Below are 24,980 nucleotides of genomic sequence, written 5' to 3'. Positions count from 1 at the left end.
TACGCTTGTGCGATAGTAAATAGTTAGAGATCTCAAACGCCTAATAATGTGATAAATCGTTCATGTTTTCTGACGTAGAAGAACGTGACCTAATTTTATTGCGGATTACAGAGCGCGTGCTTATTATATTTTATTTATGGCGCACCACTTTTTGGTTGCGTATTCGAACAATGACAAAAGTGTGTCTAGCTTTCGTAGCGTCGCCTGTTATGTATAGAACGGAATATGTAGTTTTTCAACAACTCTTGATCATCTGAAGTGTGTACATTTTCGTGTCAAGTTCTGTCTTGCTTGGGATTACTGTTAGAGGGACACGTTCGAAGCTACAAAGTCAAGTGTCTGACGGAAACTCGTCTGGTCGGTGAAGACTCACACGGGAGACAACAAAAATTAATATTTTCTGGCTGAACCAGCCTTCAGTTGTTATTTTTGCAGGCGCTGCGGACTTCACTGACGAACGCATCCCTCAGATTCCTTGGTAGGCCTGGCAGACATATCGTTCTTTTTTTTTTCGTTCAGCTTTAGAACGTGATGGATCGCAAGAGAGGACATACTTGACATTATGGAAGCGTGTCACAGCGCCACAGCAGGATGAGATACGCACAGGGTATTTCGGGGACTGTCACGTCCCGTAGAAGCTTTGCTAATAATCAGAATTAAGAAGCGCGTGTTCGTATTTTGTAAGTAAATGGTTGCTATGCGACGCGCCCAATGCGCCAAGCACTAGGGGCGAGGGAAGTTCCTAAAGTGTTTTTTGTGTTTTGTTTTTAAGGCATGGCACCCGTCGCAAAGGGGTAGAATGTGGGGCAAAACAGACCAGTCACAATTTATTTATTTATATATATATATATATATATATATATCGAGCACATACCCAGCACATACGAGCGCATACCGAGCACATACATTCCTGGCCGTAAACGGCCAGGAACACAAAAAGCAAAGTGGGAGGAAGAACAGACGAAACTTCTGGCTTTAAAATATACTTCCCAATGGTGAGCGAAGAGTGCTTTTCCGCTCGCAAGAAATATATTGTTTTAAAGCCACAAGTGCATTCGATTTCCTCCTTCGTTAATAATAATGATTGTATTCAGTGACACAGTATACGAGAATTATCGATATAATTTGCCCCATCTCTAATTAAAGCAGGTTCGGAAAGCATTTCTCGGGGAAAAGAAAGCATGCATGGTCTCTGAGACTTGGCTTAGAAAGGTATATGCTTTTACTCAAAAAGCTGCTTTGTCAGGAAATAAAAAACAAGAAATATCTGTCACCCGCGTCCCTCACCAGTATAGTAAGCTTATCGCTATATCCAGCTCAGCATGACGACTGAAGCGCGGAAGTCTGCGATTATGCGGGGCTTCGTAACATTGCCGCTAAGAGGCTGCACACTGCACCGTGCTGTCAAGCAGCCACGAAGCGTTCGTCTGCGTAAAGAGGAAAAAATATATATATACTGCACTCTTTGTGTCACTGATACCAAAATTCCGCAGCACTTCGCACTCCTGACTCCTGGTAATGTCGTTCCACACCTTGACGAGCATGGACAGCAGCGCATAAGGACCGAAGAGAATCACCACGTAGTCCACGATGTTTGATGTTGTCTGCAGCCAAATAATGGGCCTCGCTATTGCGGTCGCTGCACCTGGAAACCAAAGAGGCGCCACAGAATTGTCAAGTTCGCTTGAGAAAGAAATCCTGGAGGACACACCAAAATATCTGGCGCCAGGGAAACTACGATTAGCTTGTCGGTATCAGTAGTTAGGCATATGCGGCACGATGAGGCAACCATGGCCTCAGAGATTACAATGGGCAATCTCAGAGGCCACGTAGAAGGTGAATTCAGTACTGCGGAACGCCTCAAAGTGGGGCAAGTGTCATGAGCCGGAATACGTTCGTGCATTGAAGGTTAGGTAAAATGTCCTATTTGTCCGGGGGTCCGACGATGACGCTACTTCTCTTCAAATACGGCAATTTCTTTCTTTATAAGCCGCATTAGTTTCCGTTCTGGTTTTCTGTTGCCTGCCGCGGGTGCGATAATTTCCTGCCATTCGCTGTACGCGTGACTTCGCTCGGCTCAGCTGGAAGCAAGGCTAGCCTTCGAAACCCATTTACGAGGCACAGACGTTGGGGTATCAGTCACCAGAAAAACATTTGGCAAGGATTCACTTGTCGTTTTGCACAGTTCGATGCTCTTTGTTTACTGTGTGTGCACCCCGCTCACACCAAGGTCCATGAAGCGTCATTTGTTGTAGCGCATCCGTAACCGACCGCGTTGAGACCAACTCTGTAGAGCCGTACCTTATTAGCGTATCGTATATTAGCTTTGCGCCACGGTTTACATGAATACAAATTATGCTCTCTGAGTGTCGCTGCATATGCTCCCAAAAACAGGAGAGTTTAGCCTACGTTTTTCTTACGCCGCTCACACCGCTACTCGCCAAGTGCCACCACGTGGCCTATCATGACGCCAGATATTCTTCCACGTTGCAGAAAAGCCAACTTAACGGAGGCGACGCCGACTTTTCGTGGCCTTCAACGCCATCAACGTCGCAATCCGCAGCTTCCGCAAACGTGTTACGTCACATGAAAGACATTACGGGACATCAATAGCATGACGTGACATAAATAACACGCACGCATGACGTATCGTACGACATAAATGATCTGATGTCATGAATGACGCAAAACGTACTGACATCACATGACACGCGTCGTATGAAAAGAATGACATTGCATGCATGACATGATACGCAGACATGACATGTATGGCATGCACGCACGACATGAGGTGCTGGGCAGTATTGAAGATACATGTATCTTAGGTACTGTCTTGAATCATCTTTAGGTATCTTGTATCTGTATCATGATACGCCATGCAAGAAGTGTATCAGCATGCGTACTTCCGATGCTTAAAAGCATCGGAAGTACGCCGTTCCGTACTCGCAATCCAGCCGAGTGGAGGACTGCTGATGACCATACGATTTGCTTCAACTGCCGTCGTATTGGACACGTGGCCCGCCATTTTAACAGCCGGTGGCATTGGTATCAGGCGCCCTATGGATACAACCGTCGCCCCGACATGGATCATGGCCGATTTCAGCCCTACCGCGAGCCTCCCCAAACCTGCGGCGACGACGCTCCCTCCATGCCGTATCGTTGTTTACCATCCCCACGTGGTCACCAGTCCCATTCACCATTGTCTCGTTGCCAATCATCTCGCTCGCCCTAATTCCACCGCCCTAAGTCGCCGATTGAATTACTCCTTCGGGAAAACTAGACGATGCAGTTCCCATAGGTGATGCTGCATCGACAACTCGCCCGCCAAATCATCTGACCAAACTGCAGACCAGAAGGAACCTGCCAGACTTTAAACTGGATGACGCACATATTGTTGCTCTAGCGGATACTGGGGCTCAGATATCAGTGATGAATTCAAAGCTTCGCTGCCGCCTTAAGAAGGTCCTAACATCACCCACAGTACCGCTCATTCGCGTCGCCGATGGCGGAACGTTTCCCGTGCTAGGGATGTGCTCCACTTGAATAAGTGTAGCTGACCGATCCGCAAGCATGCTACTTGCCGTGCTCGAGAAATGCTCCCATGAACTCATCCTCGGTATAAATGTTCTGTCTGCCCATTCTGCCCTTATTCACTGTGGAAGCGAATTGCTTCAGCTAGACCTACCATGCTACCATGACGCTCCTACTGCACGCCAATCACGCTTGTGTTCAGTGGATTACGTTCGTCTACCTCAAGCCGTTATATATGTGAACTTGCGGCATTTTTCTCCCATTCGCGATGGCGATTACATCTTGACCCCAATCGTTGACGTCTTATTCGCAAAAACGTCGCTCTTCCTCACATCCTTATTAGAGTTACGGATAATCGAGCGTCTCAACCCATACTGAACTTTAGCTAGCGCACCCAACTTATCCCAGGCGCCATGACTCTCGGCCGCATCTCTTCTATCGATGAGTATGCCTCTTTTTATTCGTTACCGACGCTTCTTGGTCCTCTGCTCCTTCCCCTTCATCGCACAATCTCGTCGACAGTGATACGGACAGGATGATAGCGTCAGACCTCCTTGCTGTTCAGACAGCCTATATGCGGCGCATATTGAAGTCCTACCGCAACATCTTTGACTTTAATGACCGCCGTTTGGGACGGACATCGGTGGTTGCTCATACTATCAATACTGTGACCCGCCGTGGTTTCTCAGTGGCTATGGTGTTAGGCTGCTGAGCACAAGGTCGCGGGATCGAATCCCGGCCACGGCGGCCGCATTTCGATGGGGGCGAAATGCGAAAACACCCGTGTACTTATAGGTGCACGTTAAAGAACCCCAGGTAGTCGAAATTTCCGGAGTCCTCCACTACGGCGTGCCTCATAATCAGAAAGTGGTTTTGGCACGTAAAACCCCATAATTTTTTTTATCAATACTGTGGACGGCAGCCAAATCAGACGACGTCCTTATCGCATGTCCTATGCCGAGCGAGAAGTAATACAGCGTGAAGTCAACAAGATGCTCACCAAGGACGTCATTGAGTCTTCATGCACTCCATGGGCATCATCGGTCGTCCTAGTGAAGAAGAAACATGGCAGCTGGCGCTTCTCCGTAGACTACAGCCGCTTAAATCAAGTAGCATGCAAGCACGTCTGCTCTCTGCCGCGGATTGATGACGCCCTGGACTGTTTACACGCTCTGCCTAGTTCTCTTCTATCGACCTGAGGTCAGGATACTGGCAGATATTCGTCAGTGCTTTGCTAGTATCAATACCGGTGATCAAGACCATGAAAAGACCGCATTTGTTACGCCCGATGGACTTTACCAGTTTAAGGTAATGCTTGGTAGCCATGGTCCGTGGGCCCGCAAGCAAAAAGAGCGATGTCATTAGCGTAAATCGCCACACGGACTTCGAAGGCTGACAGTTTCAAGATGAAATCAGGTAGCCTTGCCAGCGCCAAGTTGAAGAGGAAAGGGCTGAGGACACTGCCCTGAAGAACACCAGAGGTCACGCTACGGGGGGTGCTGAGCGCGTCACCCACGCGCACTCTGAACGTTCGGTCGTTAAGAAAGGCCGAGACATGGTCCAGTAGGCGGCCGGTAATACGCAGCTCGCGAAGCGCTTGAATGATGGTGCCGTGCTGGAGGCCGTCGAACGCGCGTTCCACATCGAGCAGCACCAGGTATCCGGCTTCGTGGCGGCTTGCCGCGTCCTCGAGCGTAGCGACAACGTCCGCGATCAGCTGTCGAGCGCTGTTGGCGGAAGCCGCTTTGTTCAGGGGCAAAGGCGTCTAGGGCGGAGGCAATCCATTCAAGGCGGTGCAAAGCCATGGACTCCACTGTTTTGCCGGGTACCGAGGTTAGCGATACTGGGCGATAGGAGTTAATGTTGGAGGCTGGTTTGTCGCGCTTGAGAATGGGAACGACGATCGCCTCTTTCCAGTCGGCAGGAATGATGCCCATGTGCCAGACCGAGTTGAAGACCTCGAGAAATGACGGAAGCTGAGCTGCGTCAATGTTCCTCAGGACTTCATGAGTAACGCCGTCGGAACCGGGAGCGGAGCGACGTTTGCATCTGTTCAAGACGATGCGCAACTCGCTGAGCGTGAACTTAACAGAACACAGCACTTCTACATGCTCCAGAATTGCGCTCGTTGGGAAACAGCGCATAGGAGCGAGGCATTCAACCATGTTGTGTGGTGGAAGTTCGACGGCGGCTGTGACAGGGCGCACAGATGGCGGAGCGAACGTATCCGTGAAGAGTTCGGCTAATTGCTCGGCACTCAAGCCCGAGCCACTGCGATGGAGAGTGCAGGGCGGTGGGGGATCTTGGGACTAAGTAGGGCGGCGAGAATGCGCCAGGGGCGTGCTTTGTCGCGAGTGTCCTCCAACGAGAGGCAGAGACTCTACCAGCTCTGGTTGCGACGCTGCCTGGCATGACGACGGCACGTGGGATCAAGGCGGTTGTAAAGTGTCCAGTGCTCCACCTTGTCACTTTTGATGGCGCGGCGTTCAGCGCGTCGGCGTGCCGCGCGTAAGTTCAGAAGTTTGATGTCGGGCGCCGGCGTTCCAGCGGCTTGGTCGCGGCGACAACGCACCTCAAAATGTGCGTGAGGAAGTCGGTGTTCGCCGGAGGGGGCGTGGCACAGAGCGTCCTGAACAGTGACCAGTCGGTGATGCGGTAGGTACAGGTCCGGTCGCGGCTCAGAGCGAGCGGGTCAAGCGAGATCGGATAATGATCCGACCCCTGAGTGTCAGGCCTGCGTACCCACTCGTAGTGGCACCGTTCGCTAACCAGCGATAAGTCTATCACACTCCCGCGCACCTTCCGACGCACGAAAGTGGGACTGCCGGTGTTGATGATCAGCACACCAGAGGAGTGGATTGAGTTCAGCAGATTCCTGCCATTAGGCTCACAGCGGCTGCTGCCCCATGCCGTGTGGTGAGAGTTAAAGTCGCCGCACACAACACTGTCACCGTTGATGCGCGCGGTAAGGCTCTCCACGAAAGACGTATCCCACCGCTGCACGGGTTGCACGTACACACTGGCGACACAAGTGTCGCCCCCCCCATCCAACGGGCACAGTCACAGCCACACACTCTACGGAGGTGGGAAGGATGTAGGCCACACGAACGACGGCTTGGGGAAGGCGCGCACGGACGTAAATACGCGCGCGGGAGCGGCCGCGTGGATGGAGCGGATCACAGCACTGCACTTTGGCGCAAGTCCGTAACTCGCAGGTAGTCGCACTGTAGTATCCCACGAATCCCGGAAGGTTGCACTCCCCGTCGCGCGTGTATGTCTCTTGCAACGCGAGCACGTCGTACTCGTGCAGGAGTAGGTGTTCGGACAGTTCGGCGTGTTGTCGGCGCAGCGAGCGCACGTTCCATTGCAGGATGCACGGCCGACGTTTGGCTGGGCGACTAGCCATGGTGATTGTGTCGTTGTTGACATGCCACTGCCTGCAGGCAGATGGCCCGGAGCAGATGGTCAGCTGGCAGCATGGTGCTGACCGCTTGCATGGTGAGCAGCAGGTTTTCTACCAGCTGATCCATAGTAGTTTGGGCGGGTGGAGCAGCAGTATCCTGCGTCTGCTGGCGTTGAGAGGCACGAGGGGCTGGTACCGGATGCCTGGGTGCAGGGCTGGGGCCTTTTAGCACGCTCGCATAGGACCGCGCCGGAGATAAGGAGGTCTGCTGCGGCTGCTTCTCCTCCCGGACTGCTGCCCTGACAGCACGCCTCGACAATGCGGAGGTGGAGGAAGCCATGATGATGGCCACCTCCCGTTCTTCCTGCCATTTCGGGCAGGCGAGAGTGTCGGCCCTATGAGGACCCCCGCAGTTCCTGCAGCGGACTTTCTGGCAGGAGGCGCCCTCCACGTGGCTCTTGCCGCATGAGATGCAGTCCGTCGACCATCTGCAGGACTCCAGCACGTGCCCGAAGCGGCCGCACTGCCGACATTGCACCGGACGGGGCCTGGCAGGTCTCACCCTGAACCCGAGCTTGAAGAGGCGCACGCGTTCAGGGGGGACCGGTCCCGCGAATCGGATTGTGATGGTGCTCTCCTCCCACGTTGCCGACAGCACGGGAACGCTCGACTCGATGGCTCCCAGCAGGTCTGTGTCCGCGGGTAACCCGACTACCTTGTGCAGGAAGCCGGTGCTCTTGCCGCGCTCGGCTGGCAATCGGGCGGTCACTGGGATTCCGTGCAGCTCAGTGACTGCCAGCAGCTCCTCCAGGCACTCCCGGGTGGTAGCACCAGCTGCCAGGATGTCGCGTTTATGGTTAACGCGAACCACTGCAACACCGGGCCGCGAAGAGAGAGTTGCAGCGAGTGAGAGGCGCGGTGCTCCTCGGAAGGTTCCACAGGGCGCCGAGGGACGGAAGAGCACCGTACCGACGACCGCAGGGTCAACCGGGAGTGCAGCAGTCTCCAGGGCTCGTGCACGCCGCCGGTCCCTCTTTGACTACACCAGCGTGAAGTCGTACGTGGTGGACTCGCGGGCGGATGGTGTCGCTCTCTGTACTGCGGCTGTAGGCACGCTGGGCGTGACCAGGGTAGCGGGTGGGTGCCGCGAGTCGTCCGTTGCCCCGGGAGACGAACGGGAAGCATGGGCAGGCTCCTTCCTCTTCTTCTGCTTCTTCTTCTTCCCCTTTGGCTTCGGCCGCGAAGAAAGCTGGCATGGTGGGTCCTTCAGAAACCACGCCGCGGGGTTATCAGGGCCCTGATGTGACGAAACAGTGGGTGTTGCGTCCGTCTGCTCCATCGCGTCGGCAGCGCTTTCGTTTGCAGCTGGTTCGCTAGCAGACGCTGAAGGGGACGCGCCGCCATCAGGAGCAGACGGCGGGTCGCGGATGGTGCCGGGCACGCCCTTGCTCGGGGAGGGACGCGGAGGAGGCGCCTGTAGACTCTGCGGGATGTGGAGAGGTGTCGCCCGCCCTTTTTGGAGGGCCTCCGTCTTGGGCGGCGGCCGGAGAGGAGGTGGCGGCTGTTTCGCCGGAGTGTGGGGAAATGGCGCTGCCGTGGTCCGGTTGCTGCGCGTGGTAGTGTTCCTGTATATGCTCCCGCAGGGATAGCGCGTGGCAGCTGGCTGCCGTGCGCTGCTCCGGGGTGGGGAGAGAGCTCGACGGCTGCTTACGTCGCCCGGTTGGCTCCTCGTCCTGGCTCTCCGTCTCGCGGGTGCGTTTCCGAGACCTGGACATATCCATGTCCTCGTCGTCGGAGGGGGGGAGCGGGACCGAAGCATGGGGCTCCTGTACTGAGGGGCCGTCCTGGAGAGGCTTCGTAGCGGTATTAGGCAGGGGGGCATCCACTGGGACATCGATGGTGGTGGCCCGTCGACTGAGCCACTGGCCCGGCATACGAGTGGCACGAAGTTCCAGGTCCTCCCTAGCCCGGAGTTCGTCGAGGGATGCAGGGCCGAGTGTCACCAGGCTCAAACTGGCATGGCGACGGTGGCGGACGCGCGGCGGGCGCTCTCCGGGCGAAGCGAAAACCATCTTGGCCTGAGACTTCAGAACGGCACGCAGCCTATCATATCTTCCGCGAAACGACCCTCGGGCGTTGGACGCGTCGGCTTCGGCTCACAGTGCACGTGCAACGCCTGTTGCTCGTGCAGCATCGAGCGGTGTCGGACTCCTTTCACGCGCCGTGTGCCTGCTGCACGTGCGACAGATGTTCTCCCCGGCGGACCGCCGTGGTCTTGCGCTGCGTTAGGCGTAACAAGGCGCGGGATGGTCGGCGAAGATGAAGCTCGAAATCTTGACCAAAACGCACTCACATATAATGTAGGTGGTATCCGCTGGTTCCTTGAATCTTGCCGATTCTATCGGTGCAAAATGAAAGGGGTGGGTGGCCTTTCTTGTAGAAATGAGCTGACCCTGTGGTGCGTACTCGTGGTGTACGAAAACGCGGGAGTGAAAGAAAGCAGGCAGCATCACTCTGACGTTTGTGCGCACTTGGCGGGCCTTCTTTGGTCTAGGTGACGTGGAATGCTTCCACTGTGACGACTTGGATTTGGTTTCGGGTAGTACCCGTACACTCAAGACTCGTCACCAGTGATTATGGTATTCATGAAGTCGGGGTCACTGTTTGTCGAATCCAGCCTGTCCTGTCAGACTTCAACACGAAGTTGCTTTTGCTCCACCGTGAGCAGCTTCAGCACAAATTTCGCTCCAGCTCTCTTCATGGCCAAATCTTCGGTCATAATGGAATGTGCAGAAAAAGTCCTGATGCCCACCTCTTCCGCAATTTCTCGGAGAGTCACATGACGGTCCCGCATGACCAAAGCGTTCACTTCGGCAATGACCTGGTCATTTCGGCATGTTGATGGCCGACCGGAGCGAGGCTCGCTCTCCACCGATGTGCGGCCGTCTTTAAAGAGGTTGTACCACTCCTTAATCTGTGTGCTGCTCATAGCATCGTCGCCGAAAGCCGTCTGAATCTTCCGAATGGTTTCCACTTGGCTGTCGCCGAGTTTCTGGCCAAATTTGGTGCAGTAGCGCTGCTCCAGTCGCTCCACCATTTTCCTTGCAATAAAAAACCGCCGAGAGCACTGCGTACAACCTCACTCCAATGCTGCGTCCCAGCGACTGACACTATCGGCAGGCGGGAAAATATTCGCGCACGCGCACTGAGGTTCAAGGTCGGCTGAAGCAAGCGCGCTTTTTCGTATCCATCAGGTGTTCGCAAAAAAAGAATACTGACACGTGTACTTATATTTAACGGGCGACCATGTTTCGCCGCATAACAAATGTTATCGGACAGCGCGGGACGCGCCTGCATGTATCCGAAGTTTCAGGAACGTTATCGATGCTTCTATCCGCTGTCTGTTGCCGCCGAACCTTGTGTTATCTGATTTCATCGCGTGACTCGAATGTTGTAGAACTTTGTGGAAGGCATGCGGGTCCCAACGATTAGTCTGGAACCTTCGATGACTGCTGTATAAAAGCCGACGCACTTGACCCGCTGATCAGATTTCCGACGATCGCCGACTGTGTTCGCCGCTTTCGTTGTGCTATAAGTGTAGCCTGTTTTGTGGGCACAGGTTCGCCCAATAAAATCTAGTTTAGCCTTTCACAGTATTGCTACTGTGTTCTTAACGTCACCACCACGTGACATCTGGTGGAGGTGCTAGTGCGTTCATGTACCGAACGCCCCCGCAAAGCCGCGATCCAAGCCCGAAGCCCGAGGACAAAACCAACATCGCCCAAGACTAGCGTGCTAGCCGCAGACTACAAGGACTGCCCCCAGAGCACGGACTTCTACCTGAGTCGGCAAAGAAGCTCGTGGTCAAAACAACCCCAATGGCTGCCCCAGCGTCCCCCGTTATCCTACAACAACCTCGCGACCCACCGACCTTCCATGGAGCAGCGACTGAAGACCCAGAATCCTGGCTGGAGACCTATGAGCGAATCGCGACTTTTAACAACTGGGACTCCGATGACAAGCTGCGGCATGTATACTTTGCCTTAGAAGATGCCGCCAGAACGTTGTTTGAGAACCACGAGTCGACCTTGACGACATGGGACCTCTTCCGTAGTGGCTTCTTGCGCACCTTTACGAGCGTCGTGCGCAAAAAAAGGGCTGAAGCCATGCTGGACGCCCGAGTGCAGCTACCTAACGAGAACGTTGCCATCTTCACGGAAGAAATGAACCGTCTGTTCCGCCACGCCGACCCGGATATGCCCGAGGAGAAGAAAGTCCGCCTTCTCATGCGTGGTGTGAAGGAAGAACTTTTCGGCGCAATGATACGAAGCCCACCGAAGACCGTAGAAGAGTTCCTTCGCGAGGCCACCAGCATCGAGAAGACACTGGAAATGCGGAACCGGCAATTCAACCACCGTACTAGCTCTACCCACTACGCAGGAATTCAATCACTGGCCACGGACGATCTGTGCGAGACCATCAGGGCCATTGTGCGCGAAGAACTGCGCAAGGTCTTGCCATCGTCGCAGCCTCAAGTGGCCTCGATCGCCGACATCGTGAAAGAAGAGGTGCACCGATCGCTTGGTGTTCCTGAGGTGCAACCACAAGTACCGCAGCTCACCCAAGCCATTCTGCGATACAGCCAGACAAGTCACAGGAGGACAACTGCCTACCATCCGCAGACGAATGGTCTCACGGAGCGCCTGAACAAAACCCTCGCCGACATGCTAGCAATGTACGTCGACGTCGAACACAAGACCTGGGATGCCGTCCTGCCGTACGTAACATTCGCTTACAACACGGCGGTGCTAGAAACAACACAGATCACGCCGTTTAAGCTGGTTTACGGCAGGAATCCGACGACGACGCTCGACGCCATGCTGCCGCACGTCACTGACGAGGAAAATCTTGATGTCGCTAGCTATCTCCAGCGCGCCGAAGAAGCCCGACAGCTTGCCCGCCTGCGGATCAAGAAGCAGCAGAGGACCGACAGCCGACACTACAACCTCCAACGACGCTTTGTCGAGTACCAGTCCGGTGACCGTGTTTGGGTGTGGACCCCGATACGCCGACGAGGACTCAGTGAAAAACTACTGCGACCATATTTCGGACCCTACAAGGTCATCCGACGTATTGGCGCACTGGACTATGAGGTCGTGCCAGACGGCATTTCGCATTCACAGCGACGCCGTGCACGATCTGAAGCGGTCCACGTGGTGCGTCTTAAACCCTTTTACGGACGCTGACGAACTTCCTTATTTTGTTGTTTTCTTTGTTAGGAGTGCTTTTCTTTTATTACTTTCGTTTGTTTGCAGCATCGGGTCGATGCTTTTTAAGAGGGGGGTATTGACACGTGTACTTATATTTAACGGGCGACCATGTTTCGCCGCATAAGAAATGTTATCGGACAGCGCGGGACGCGCCTGCATGTATCCGAAGTTCCTGGAAAGTTATCGATGCTTCTATCCGCTGTCTGTTGCCGCCGAACCTTGTGTTATCTGATTTCATCGCGTGACTCGAATGTTGTAGAACTTTGTGGAAGGCATGCGGGTCCCAACGATTAGTCTGGAACATTCGACGACTGCTGTATAAAAGCCGACGCACTTGACCCGCTGATCAGATTTCCGACGATCGCCGACTGTGTTCGCCGCTTTCGTTGTGCTATAAGTGTAGCCTGTTTTGTGGGCACAGGTTCGCCCAATAAAATCTAGTTTTGCCTTTCACAGTATTGCTACTGTGTTCTTAACGTCACCACCACGTGACAATACGGTCGGATACTTTTCTAAGAGACCTCGTAAAAAATGAAACCCTGATTGAACTAGGCACTGCATATCAATTTTAATAACGACAGTGTAGGTTTGGTAAAGTTTTTGCTAGCAATCTACCGTTAGTTTCGTCCACGATTTTGCTGCATGTTAGCTGTAGTGTTAGCTATATTACACCCTTAAGCGTTTTTAAGGCTGTAATTTTCTTTATATCTCGCACCCTTACACCCTTATGGGTACGAGGGCTTGAGTCAGAGACCAAATTACACTATGGTGCACTGATGGTGTAAATGGTGTAAATGGTGTAAATGATGTATAGTAAATATTGTAAATGGTAAATGGTTACACAAATGGTGTTAATCAGATTAGAGTGTGGGTCACCCAACTCAGTAGCAGTTGGAGCAGTTTCACTGTTGCAATAAGAAATACAAGCATTTATCGCGTCTACCATTAGACAAATTGAAACGCGAACACCTCGAAACTGGTTTCAAATTTGCACTTACATTTGTAACAGCAGCTTGATTCAGGCTTCGATTCTGTTGATTTGCAACTGCATCACACTTAGAAACCGACTACAAAGCGGATAACATTGCAATGCCATATCATGACGCGCAACCGGCGTTCTGATCAATTATCTTTTATTCCTATTCGTGTCTCAATGTGCTTTGATGGCACGTACCAGCTTCAACGCACTTCCTTGCTTTCCCTCTGCGCTTACACACATGTGGACTCACTTGAAAGAATTAACCCATAATTTTTTCACCAGAATGTATAGGGGTTTCAGAGCCTATGTCGTTAAACGTCACCAGCGACCTCTAGATACTGCTGCTGCTTACCTCCAAGGAAGAAGGTAATAAAAATCCGACCCACTGCAGAACCTGCGGTCACTGTGGTATCCGCCGTCACGTAGCCATACGCGATTGCTAGAGGCCCAGCGGACAAGAAAGTGAACAGGAAGAAGCCTATAGAAAGAAAACAACATGCAGCATATTTGCACAGGCGTATGAAACAAAACTCGTAATCATCACACATCATCACCATCAGTCTTTTGCGGCTTACCAGCCTCATCTCGCAGCACCAGTGACTTTTTTGGTACTGTAGAAGTGAAATATTCTGAACCAACTCGATTTATTTTTCTCCTTAACGTCAGTTTCAACAGAATTTTCCAGGTGTCGAAATCAAGGTAGCAACTAATGAGACACGTTGGGCTTGTTACAGTTAAATGTTGCAGCTAGTCATGCGTTGGTATCGGGGCTCCATTTATAATAATAATAATAATAATAATAATAATAATAATGTTATTATTATTATTATTATTATTATTATTATTATTATTATTATTATTATCAACTTTTGTTATATGTAGATAACCAAATGGTATGTTGTTCTTTTAAATTTTTGTCATTCATATTATTTATTTATTTTTTATTTCTTCATGTCTCATCAATTTATGTATATTTCTTTGCCTTGTCTATCATATTCATTGGCACGGTCCTACAAGCCATCTAAGGCTTCTAACGTCCTGCTTGTGTTGTTTTGTATATTGTGTGGCAATAAACATTATCATTATTATTATTATTATTATTATTATTATTATTATTATTATTATTATTATTATTATTATTATATTGTATATTGCCCTCAAAAATGCAAAGCAACATAATTAGGCCGGTCTAAGCCTCAGTTGGCTTGTAGGACTGTGCCTATCAATATGATGCACATGACGAAAAAGCAAATACATAAATTGATGAGACAAGTAAAATAAAGAAATAAAAGCAATAACAGAAAAAAGGAAAAGAACAAGATAACATTTAGTTACTCTGCTTAAAACAAAGGAAGTTGAAGAAGTATGGTTGAAAAATGTTCTGGAGGTTAATTTCACCATAGCTGCTCTAATTTTTAATAATAATAATAATAATAATAAATTTATTTCCCTTCAAAAAGGATGGAGGAGGCTGCAGGTAAAAGCTGCACGAACAAACAGCAGCTTGACAGGGGCCCGCAGCCTCCCCCCCCCCCCCCCCTCTACGAGGCGGCAGTAAAAAAAGGTTACAGGAAGGAAATCAACGGCGAAAACAGATACGCACAGATATTCATTCAAAGACTGAACACAAATATCAAACAATGAGAAAGTTTAGATACCTTGTACATAGTGTTGCCGTATTTCAGTTTTCATTATTTTTAAAATGTCAGCGGTACTTGTAATTATTCGGGAGAGTGGGCAGGGTGAAGGACTGCGCGCAACCATAGGCTCGACATCAACATCCCGAAAAAGTCCGCAAAGAGCGCCCAGAACGTACCGGCCGAGCGCAACGGGTAGGAGTAGAAAGCGCAGTGGATGGAGCACCACAGCATGCTGAACAGGGCGTGGTGAAGGAAGTCGAACACAAAGTGGGCGAAGATGAATTCAGCCCCCGAGATTCCCGTCATGAGCTGCACATCTCGGGCTCCGCTCAGCCGCTCGGCCACCGGAAACGATGAGTACGCGGCGAAGGCCAACGAGTAGGTGAGGGCGAAGAGCAACACCCACTCTACCCAAGCGAAGATGCGTGAGACAACAACGGCCACAAGCTTTTGCAGATCGCCCGATGGCAGGTAAGCGATGGTGACGTCGATCAGCGCCGTCGGCTGCGCCGTCAGAGCTCGCAGCCGAGCCGTGTCCACCAGGTTGACCACGATGGGAAGTGTGACGGCGCTCGTAGGGTTGGCCATCATTCGTATGCTGCGTGGACGCGAGTTCAGATGTGTGGTCAGGCACGTACCCAAGGAGGGGTGGGGCGGCTCGGGGGGTCCGTCCCCCCCCCCCGAAATTAAAGCACATACCCCCCCCCCTTCCCGCCCACGCCACCACTTCTCACACACATGCATAAAGCGCCGTCAAATCAATGTTAAGAGATGACAGCTATTCGGAGGTCAACATGTTACTGCCTTTTTCAGTCATTTTCGATGGCTGTAGTTATCGGCGTCTCCTGAAATGTGAAGCCCAGTTTCCGCATCAGTTCGGTGCCCGCGCGATTAATTCGAGAGGCACTCAGTTGTCACCGTCTATTCAAAGGTCACGCGCATCGTTGTTGTTTCTTTAGTTCAGCCTTCTTCGTTTAGACTGATCCAGGGACCGGGAAAGAGATTCGGTTTGTGGTCAGCTTGTCTGTATGCACGTGGAACAAATTGCGGGAAGTGATAAGGCCAATTAAGTTTAACTTTTACTTTTGCTTCAATATTTCCTCGAGTAACGGCTCGCGCGACGTTGACAGATTCTCGCGACCATATCGCCGTGATATGGGTTAGATAAGGTGGAAAATAAAACAATGCGGCACAGCGTCCATCATCAAACCCTGCAATAACCCTTAAACTCATAGGCAATATGACTGTCACCCGTTAACTCGTCTGGTCTTTCCCTAATTGTACAGCTCTTTTCGTGCAAATGCTGCGCATTGGCGGGCCAGGTTTTGCGTGAAAGGAGAGGACATCCCCGCAACGCCACGTCAACCTCGCTCTCGGAAGCCTTTGTTATCCGTGCAAGCTCTCGCCTGCGTTCTAACTGCGCCTCGGGAATGCCCATGAAGATATAAACATATAAAAAACGAAATAAATTCGAAAGCAAAAACGGCGGTAGGAAGTTTAGAACCTACGGCTTCTGACCTGTACTCGGCTCAAAAGCCGATCTGATTTACCCACTGGGCGAAACGTGGTCCTACGCAATCGCTTTAGGACATCATGCTACTTGGACCAAAGTTTCTATGCGAAGCCCGGCATCACGAAAGTGGTGACGTCAAAATCACCGCGGCTTACTCGGGAGCGTCCCTATTAGATGCTTTGGCAGTTGGACAAGGTGGTGTAACGTCATGGATCGAAGTTCACCGGCCTTGTAATATCTAGGAGGTGTTGGCCAAGTGCCTCTACGTGTTCGCGTTTCCGCGTGGAAGACCAGCTGTGCACAGCTCCAAGGACCACTCAGCGGCGTCGAAATCGACATTACTCCTTTTGCATTCAGAACTCATGAGAGGTGCTTAGGTGACATCGGATCTATCGTGAGTCATGTATCTTTTGAAAACGTTTGCACATATGTAACCATTTCTTTTTGCAACGACCTACAGCACTGAAACTAAGTGTGATCAATAAAAAAAAATTAAATGGAATCCTGCAAAGTCGTCACGAATGTTCCAGAGCTGCTGTTTCGATGTCACATAGTGTAACGAGGCCTGCGCGCGCGCTTCTATCTATCGCCTTTTCGGTTTAAAAATATACGCTTTCCTAACCTCACGCCGTATTTCAAGAAGCAGAATGGCAACAGATACGAAGTCAAGCTTCCCTAACACGACTGGAACGTATATCAACGCTTCTCGAACACGGGTGACGAACGCGTAAGGTGTACGATGCTGGGATTGGAAGCGTCTCGTCTGTCAAGCGTGCGGTTTTGCGTATAAAAAAAAAGTTTCCTGAATAAACGACGAGTTGTTGGTGAGCGTTGGCACGGTCTTTCCTTGTGCGTGTTCCCTGTGCCCTTGTTAGCTCGTCCTTTGTAAACATGTGCGTTCGTTTTTGTTCTCGCTGTGTATATCCATACCGACTAGCTCGAGACTTGTGCTCAAACCGGAATAAAGATTAGTCCTTCCTGCGGTTGAAACGATGTTCGTTACATGGTTTCGCCATTATTTCCCCTTTTCCGCCGTAATAAGCATGATGCAACGAAACGTAGTAGCAAACACAGCACCGCAAGTGGGAGGGCTGCGTCGAGAACGACGCCACCGGTCTCGGTACAAGACGGAGCCTTGTACAGCGCTTTTAGGCTTCGTGCGTCACGCAAGATCGCATTGAGATCTGTAATTTTGTTTTTTCCTAGACTTTTCTTACTGTGCCTTAGGGACGCCTTCTTCTAAAAAAAAAATAAAAGTACTGTAACCGTATTCGACGGCATAAATCGGGTCAATATACTCACACATTCTCTTTGAATTCGACGATCATGGCGTACTCGGTGATGTAATCTGAGAAGTCTTGCTCGATGATTTCGTGGAGCTCCTCCCGCACGCCTTTTGTGGTGGCGAGCACGCGGCCGCCTTTGGATTCCACGAGTGCCCGCAGGTTTCGACTTACGTCTGTGGCCGGTGACTCACCAACCAACACGGTGGATCCCGGGAAATGGACGTCCATATTTACTGCGATGTCGACGGTCCCGCCTTGGCTCTGGCTCTGCACCAACTGATGGCTTGACTGCCCCTCTCCCGAACTCCACGTGAACAATGCCAGCAGTAAGAGTGGCACAAGCCCAAACGCTACGAGGAGATCCCAGCTCCGCAAGAGGCTCAGAAGCCGCTTTCTGAAGAGGGCACAGAACGATCTGGCCATCGCGCGCCGTTTCGTGATTGGTTTGCAGACACCTTCGATGTCTTTTCCTGCGAGTCGGGAGCGGTATTCACTCATTCATTGATTCATTCATTTGTTTCAAGTACCGTAAGGATAATTGACACGACAGAGAAGAGTGGTTTGTATGAGACAATGTGTCAAACATTTCACTGTTCAAGCTTTTGCAGTATTAGGTATGATAGAAAAAGAATGCAATTTATTCGCAGACGCCCCCATGTACAACCTAAAATATAAAACAATGTTCATTTCTGTGCTGTACAGTGTCAGCTAACACATTCAAGAACGCGTGGTGGTTTAGAGTAGTTGCAGCTGATGCGGTCGCTGATTCGACTCGTTGGATGCGCGTGGCAGCTAAGATTAAAAAAATGAAACAGCTTGGACACCGACTTTATTACCGCGATCTAGTATAGGAAAGACGTACTCCGGAGGAAGGATTACCCGCCTACGTAAATCAATGGAATAGTGCAACACGAAAAAGGCTAAGACGAGATAATGCGCGGTAATGTACGCTAAACGTATGTCCTATTACGGTGAGACTTCATTAAATAGAAATACATACTGGTGGTGCGCTCGCAGTTAAATATTATAAAACGAATAGTGGTCATTCGAACCAGTTCAAGTGAAACCAATACATTAATTGACTATGGAAGCTCCTATTGTATTTCGTTTTTGTCAAAACTTGGAAGCATTTTGTGAAGCAATAAAACTTGAAATTGAGTGGATTAACCTCACAAATCCTGATCACCATTCCACATCAATGAAAATGAAAACAGCTTTTTGCCAGGCATATATTGCAACGGAGAGTACATTGGTACAAAGAAGACTAATATGATAACTTAGTAAAAATCGAATAGTACAGTAAATACTTATTTCGTAATTTATTTACTGATCTATGTGTAGCCAAAGTCTGTTTACTGCATATAAAAACACTAGTATGGGCTCAACATTTGGTTTACAGCCCCTAAGTAAAAGTTTTGCACCATCAACTGTAGCATATCAAAAATGACACGGTGTGCTTCCTGGTGTTAAACTGGCTTGAAATAAATCCCAAACCAAAGGCACAAGTAAGCAATTTGAATAATTTCAGATAAGAGCTTTATACACTCAAAACATTTCAGCACAAACATACAGCAAAACAAAAACATATTTCGACATTAGTTCCATTGACTGTATTGGTTACGACAAATATTCCGGTAAACTACATAAATTTTGGGAATGCAACAAAATTGTGTAATGAGGAGCACCTGCGTCCGTATGCGTGCGTGTCTAACGTGGCTTGTTGATTCGAAGTGAAAGCCGTACAACCCCCCAGAAAGGGCGAAAAGCATCCTCTAAGAAGGAACCGCCTTAAGGACGCCGGAAAATGATCCATTTCTCCTATATTGCCGAGTGTTCCTCGAATTTTAAGAACAATATGCGTTTCAGAGGCATCAAACGTCTTCGGTCGCTCTTATGGGTGTGGTATGGACTAGCTGATCGATTGCCCTCGCGCATGTTTCAACGAATGGCAAGATCTAGTCAATTGATCGACCTTTTGCTACCACCGTCACGGTCTCCTACAGTGTACCATGTTGGTGGCTAAGGGGGCCCACTCCTGTTCGACAGAATTTTCAGCGGATATATCTTGGAAAAGATGACACGTTGCACAATTTTCAGCGATGGTAGGTCGCAGCCATCTTTTCACAGGTACAGCGACGGGCCGAAAGAGCGGTCGAGATAGCACTCAGCCTGTTCTTATGGCTCGCTCTCCGCCAGTGCCGCTTCAAGATATCGTCACGTGCCCCGTCATCAGACGCGCAGTCCCCATCCGGGCAGTGCCGACTAATGATGACTTAACTACAGATTAGGAACGCTTGCCCTAAACGTGTGTGCGTCAGTTAGGAAATTCTAAACTGCATTAGAAAGCGGGCAAAAGCGCTACTGAGTTTTTTAAAGCCACTATACTCAATTTCCAGTTTTAACGTCTTAGATTTTACTAGGCGTAAAAAAATTACTTTCCTATCGGCACGCCATCTAGCAAAACCTTACCGGCAGAAGTCTGCCTCTGAGGATAGCGACGACGAGTGGTCTAGCATTTGTATAGTCAGGTGCACCGAGCATTAGAAAGACAGAAACACTACAAGAAAAAACACAAAGATAACATTTTCGTGTCGCGATGTTTTGTTTGCAGAAAGTAAAGAAACACACTAGATGGCACGCTATGCCTGACGGATGGCCAATTAAAAATCACATGTCCGAAATGGATTAGTGACATCTGCCGGACCCATGTAGATTTCCTGAGAGGGTTGCCCGCTCGTCGTGCTGATGGCGTTGGTTGCATTTCTAATGATAGCTTTAAAAATTGCAGATATCTTGCAGCAGGACGTCCAATTCATGCTGCACCTGAGGCCTTTTCGGCTCACGCATAGAAGCAGCCTCCATAACCCTCTTTCCTTCAGATTTCTCGAGAAACATATTTCGCAGTACGTTCTTTGTAGAACATTCAGAGTGATGCAGGCTCCATGACCGTCGTACACCGTAGTTAATCTGCCTCCTCTTTGTCTTGGCTTTGACGCCTTTAGTTACCTGGAGATCACACTTTCGCCGCCCAGAGTGCTTTCATAAGTGGAACGAGCTGCTAGCGTTGCCTTCTTTGAGCATGCCTACCCACAGTATCAAGCCTCCCTGCTTGGGCACTGTGCCCACCGCGCACATTGCAGGGTATGCGCAATGTATAGGTTGGAAGTGCTTGCATGCGGTGGCATTATTAGCACACCTCCCCTATTTCGATGCTGATGCTTCTTTCTAGCCTCGAGCAATTTGCTTCGAGTGTACTTCACAGTTGCATATCCTAGCGATAAAACGGAGATCCCGCCCTCCTATAGTTGACAATCAAAATTAGTTTTACGCCTTAAATAGAAGCCTATGCGGCCGCGCCATTGTTCAATCGCCGTGAGATGATGAATTCACATTCTCGAGTGCCAGCGCGGCGAAAACTGGCAACGGTTGAGAGGCCGTGTTTAGGGAAGTTTTCCTTGTGTTATCCTAGACTGCGGGCGCTGTGATTCGGGCCGTGTGGGATAAAATTACAGACAGAGAGTTGTGCGAGTTGTAGAACTGAAACCGAAAGTTGTTTCAAATGCACAGCAAGCATTTCGGATACACGACTTTAGCGGCTACGGTCCTTAAGGCAAGCCGGGAAGTACGCTAATGAGTTGGCTCCCTAATCGAGTTCGATGGGCAGAACAGTAGATACTCAAGGCCTGTGAACTGGTCCGACACAGTCAGAGTACAGCAATTCAGTATCTTTAGCCGAGAAGAATAATGACAGATATAGAATGGTGGTGGACTACAGCCATTTGAACATTGAAACTGTGTGAGATCGCTTTGCACTGCCAGTAATTGGCAATGTGTTGGATCACTTAGATCGAATAAACTTGTTCACCGGGTTGGACATGGCGCTTGATATATTTTACATTCCTCTTGTTGAGCCGAGCATGCAGAAGCCAGTATTCAACACGCTAAATGGATACATTGAACCAAAGCACCTGGTATTTGGTTTAAATATTGATCCACCTGCTTGCCGAAAAATAACCGCCAACGTACTTCACCACGTGAATACAGTGTGGTAACCTGATCAAGACAATTTACTTGTTCTGCAGCAAGATTTAGAGTCCACGCGACAACACTACAACATGTATGCCATCTCCAAGGCAAGACTGGCACTGTATGTCCTGATGTATATTTGAAAAAAAATGAGGTCGAGTATCTTGAATTTCTGCTCACGATTCACGAAAACCAAGTATTTGAAAGTTAGCAGCCCTCAGAGAACTGTCAGTACCAACTAATGTAACTAGGCTGCGAAATGTTCTTAGGCCGGTGAGCTTCGTCAGGTCACTTGTGCCGGGCTATGTCATATATACTGAACCCCTAAACCATCTTCTCTAGGCTCAAACAAACTCGAAGTCGTGAGAATATGCCCACCACGCTCTACACGAGCTGAAAAGCAAACTCTTGTCACCGCACATTTCAGAGTTCTTCGACCGAAGGCACGAGACTGAAGTGAATACTGATGCGAGTACTAACAGAATAGCTGGTATGCTCGTATAGAAGGACAATACAAATCCGTGGCGTCTAGTGTATTGCGTACATCGACGAACCAGGGAAGTAGAACAGAAGTAAATTTTAGTCGGCATATACGTGTGGCAGTTGCGTGGGCCGTGGGGTGAATGCGATAGTTTCTGTTTTGGTTGGGGTTCACCAGAGTGCAAAGTTGCATTGTTACAGTTCCCTTGGGCACGAGGAAACTTGCTGAACCACTAGTTGCGGGGATGTCTGAGAAACTAAACAGCGTGTCGAAACTATTAAGCAACAATGAGGCACCCAAGTGGCTAATGTGGATGCTTCGAGTTGTGCGACAGTCGAAGCGCATAAAGAGACTTCTGCAGAAAAGTCTGAACGGGCGAGACACACTGAGTTGCGTAGTACACTAGTCGATCCATCATCATCATAACCATCAGTCTAGTTTTTATAACTATTGCAGGACGAAGGCGACCTGTAATTACCCCTATCTTCCGCTAGCTGACTGCCACTTGTGCCTGCATGATTTCTACTTTGAACACCTTACCTAACTTTCTGCCCTGGTCTGCACTAGGCCAATTGAAAAAAGCGGCCATTATCCAGACGTTAGACTTTCAACTGCGGCAGAGGATTGCTATACTGCGAAAGCCACTACCCAAATGATAAGCAATGAAACATGGCGCTCACTTCAAGCTAAAAAATCACTCCTCTACTACAAATATCAGGACGGTGGTGCAAAAAGAGGACTGTTTGCACTGATAGGGAGCATGAGAATAGAGAAAGTTGAGAAAGTTGAAACTAAAGAGCATGAGAAAGTTTATCGTAGTAAGGCGCCATGACTTTGGGAGACGTTTTGCTTAGGGTCAGTTTTTCGTACGCATCAGACATAAGTTGCAGTTAACAAAAATGACCGCCTATGTAGAACAGCATGTACGGCAGTAATTAGGATGTCATTCCTCAAGACTCGAGGCTGCAAAGTTCAGAGATATCCACACCAAACTGTACCAGAGCAGAGACGATTTAGGATCATTAAGTTGGACCAATTAGGGCCATTCGCTATGAGCTGCCTCAGGAACGGAGTGTTCTTAGCCCTCATTCACGACCTGACCAAGTTGATACGTTTGCGTGCTTACAGTCGCACAGAGGCTAAGTATGTGGTAAAGTTCCTGGAGGCATTTATTTGCGTGTAAGGAGATTCTCTCAGAATAATCTCTGGCAGCTGTTCATGCTTCATTTCTGAACTTTTTGAAAAGTTTCGGGTTTCGCGGGGAGTAAGGAGCACATTCGCAGCAATACCTCAACCACATGCAAATAGGCAGGTAGCAAGCAATAGCAGAGTTTGGTACCTGTGGCATCGAGTGCCATGGAATACACGACCCATCGGAATTGGGATGCTCACTTGTCCAAGGCTCAGTTTAACCCTAATTCTTCACTAGGCCAGACAATAGCAAGATCAGGTGTTGAGCCATGCTTCGGCTATGTGCCAGAAGATAGCCGACTAGCCGACCTGAGTAGTCGCCTGAAACATGAGCCGGTAAACTTGCAACGTCTGCGAGAACGAGCTGGGAAAGCTACCCGACAAGCACAATGTAAGGCTAGAAACCAGTACAGATTCAACTAACGCCCGTGTTAAGCAGCCATGTAACTAACGCAGAATGATGCTTTCCGAACTACCACTCAGTGACTGTTTGCATGGTGATAGTTGCTGATCTAGTAGTGCTAGTAGGGCACTTGTCACTACCGAATTGAAAGTTTTCGTAGTCTCATGCTTGACACGTGAATCATAGTTCCCGTGCGACGAGTGTTGCTGTCTTTATTCGATGTGGTGAAAAGTGCTGGAAGATTGTGTTCGGAGCAGTATAGGCACTTAAGCCATTATGCGCTGCGGCAGTTTCATGCGAGGTGCCCCACTTTCTGCATTTACAGCTCTGCTTCCTAGTCAATCAGCACCATATTTCGTCGGTGGGCAATACGACGTGGCAGTTGTTTAATTTCTAATCTGGCGGATCACACCTCGCTTGTAGCCGTTTGCTGAAGATCCTGCGTCCAAAGCTAAAGCTGGTGGTACCTGCCATGGTAGAGACGGCTGGCTACGTACGTGTCCCCAGGGTGTGTTTATCAGTAAGGACTTTGAATGATAACTCTGGCTCTCTTTTCGGCTATTTGTTTCTGTACTCTTTACCACAGGATTTCGTTACAGGAAACCTTTCGTAAAGCTTATCATACATCTTTATATGTTTCATGATGTAGTGCCTGATTGATCGACAAGCCTGTTGTATTGAGACGAATAAATTGATGCTGTCGGCAAAAGTTATACTTGAAAACAAAAATAATTTCATACCTTCTACCTCATGTTCTCGTTCTTTCCCGCCTGGGGCCCAGTCCAAGTTTATCCTGTAGAAAAAGAAACGGACAACCATGCTGTGCAAATTCCTCTGGGGTAGATCTGCATATTCATAAAACAGAACCTTTCGAACCTTTTGAAGGAGTTACTTGTCTCGTTTTCTAATTCTGTAATTGCGTCGCTTGCGTGGTCGAAAACGAAAGAAAAACGCCACATTTTACACTTGTCTAATAGGCGCCCCGCGCTTATGATGCTCGCCGAAGGTGACTATGAAATGTGGAAGAACTTTCAGGTAATCCGCACAGACCTATATTATACTTGTCTGTTAAAGAGGGAGAGCCAAAATACTCGCTTTCTTGACATTCACAATCATAATAAACGTGTGATGACTCGCAATACTGTTATGAGCCAGTTGTCCAGCGGGTGTAGAAGAAGAAGCTAAAGTGTAGGGCCGACAAGAGGAGGACGAAGTTATGTCTATCTCCCGCTACATTTGTTGTTGTCCCAATTTTAG

The 24,980-nt window shown here is 49.6% G+C and overlaps 2 protein-coding genes across 2 annotated transcripts in view; both read right to left on the bottom strand.

The window, feature by feature from the left end:
* Nucleotides 1-24,980, bottom strand: part of LOC140213980 (phospholipid-transporting ATPase ABCA3-like) — a 135,115-nt gene that overhangs the window by 80,228 nt on the left and 29,907 nt on the right. Inside the window, exons 7-8 of the mRNA XM_072285182.1 lie at nucleotides 24,464-24,516; nucleotides 17,639-18,092 (exon numbers count right to left, since the gene is read on the bottom strand). Of these exons, the coding sequence (XP_072141283.1) occupies nucleotides 17,639-18,092; nucleotides 24,464-24,516 (507 nt within the window). The remainder of the gene's footprint in view (nucleotides 1-17,638; nucleotides 18,093-24,463; nucleotides 24,517-24,980) is intronic.
* On the bottom strand, nucleotides 881-15,415 carry LOC140214033 (uncharacterized). The gene is made up of 3 exons (XM_072285271.1): nucleotides 15,000-15,415; nucleotides 13,536-13,661; nucleotides 881-1,645 (listed from the first exon to the last, which is right to left on the bottom strand). Exons 1-3 carry the CDS (start codon nucleotides 15,412-15,414, stop codon nucleotides 1,377-1,379), a joined length of 810 nt encoding a protein of 269 aa, XP_072141372.1. The 5' UTR covers nucleotide 15,415; the 3' UTR covers nucleotides 881-1,376.

The sequence above is a fragment of the Dermacentor andersoni genome, chromosome 11 (genome assembly GCF_023375885.2).
Source record: "Dermacentor andersoni chromosome 11, qqDerAnde1_hic_scaffold, whole genome shotgun sequence".
Classification (NCBI taxonomy): domain Eukaryota; kingdom Metazoa; phylum Arthropoda; class Arachnida; order Ixodida; family Ixodidae; genus Dermacentor; species Dermacentor andersoni.
Note: the sequence above shows the minus strand (reverse complement) of the source record. Positions and strands in the feature narration are given on the sequence as shown.

Coding starts and splice junctions, on each gene's coding strand:
- LOC140214033 (XM_072285271.1), bottom strand. CDS start 15,414: ATGATGGCCAACCCTACGAGCGCCGTCACACTTCCCATCGTGGTCAAC. Junction 13,662..14,999: donor CTACCCGTTGCGCTCGGCCG/GTACGTTCTGGG, acceptor TTCTTTCTATAG/GCTTCTTCCTGTTCACTTTC. Junction 1,646..13,535: donor TATTACCTTCTTCCTTGGAG/GTAAGCAGCAGC, acceptor TTTGGTTTCCAG/GTGCAGCGACCGCAATAGCG.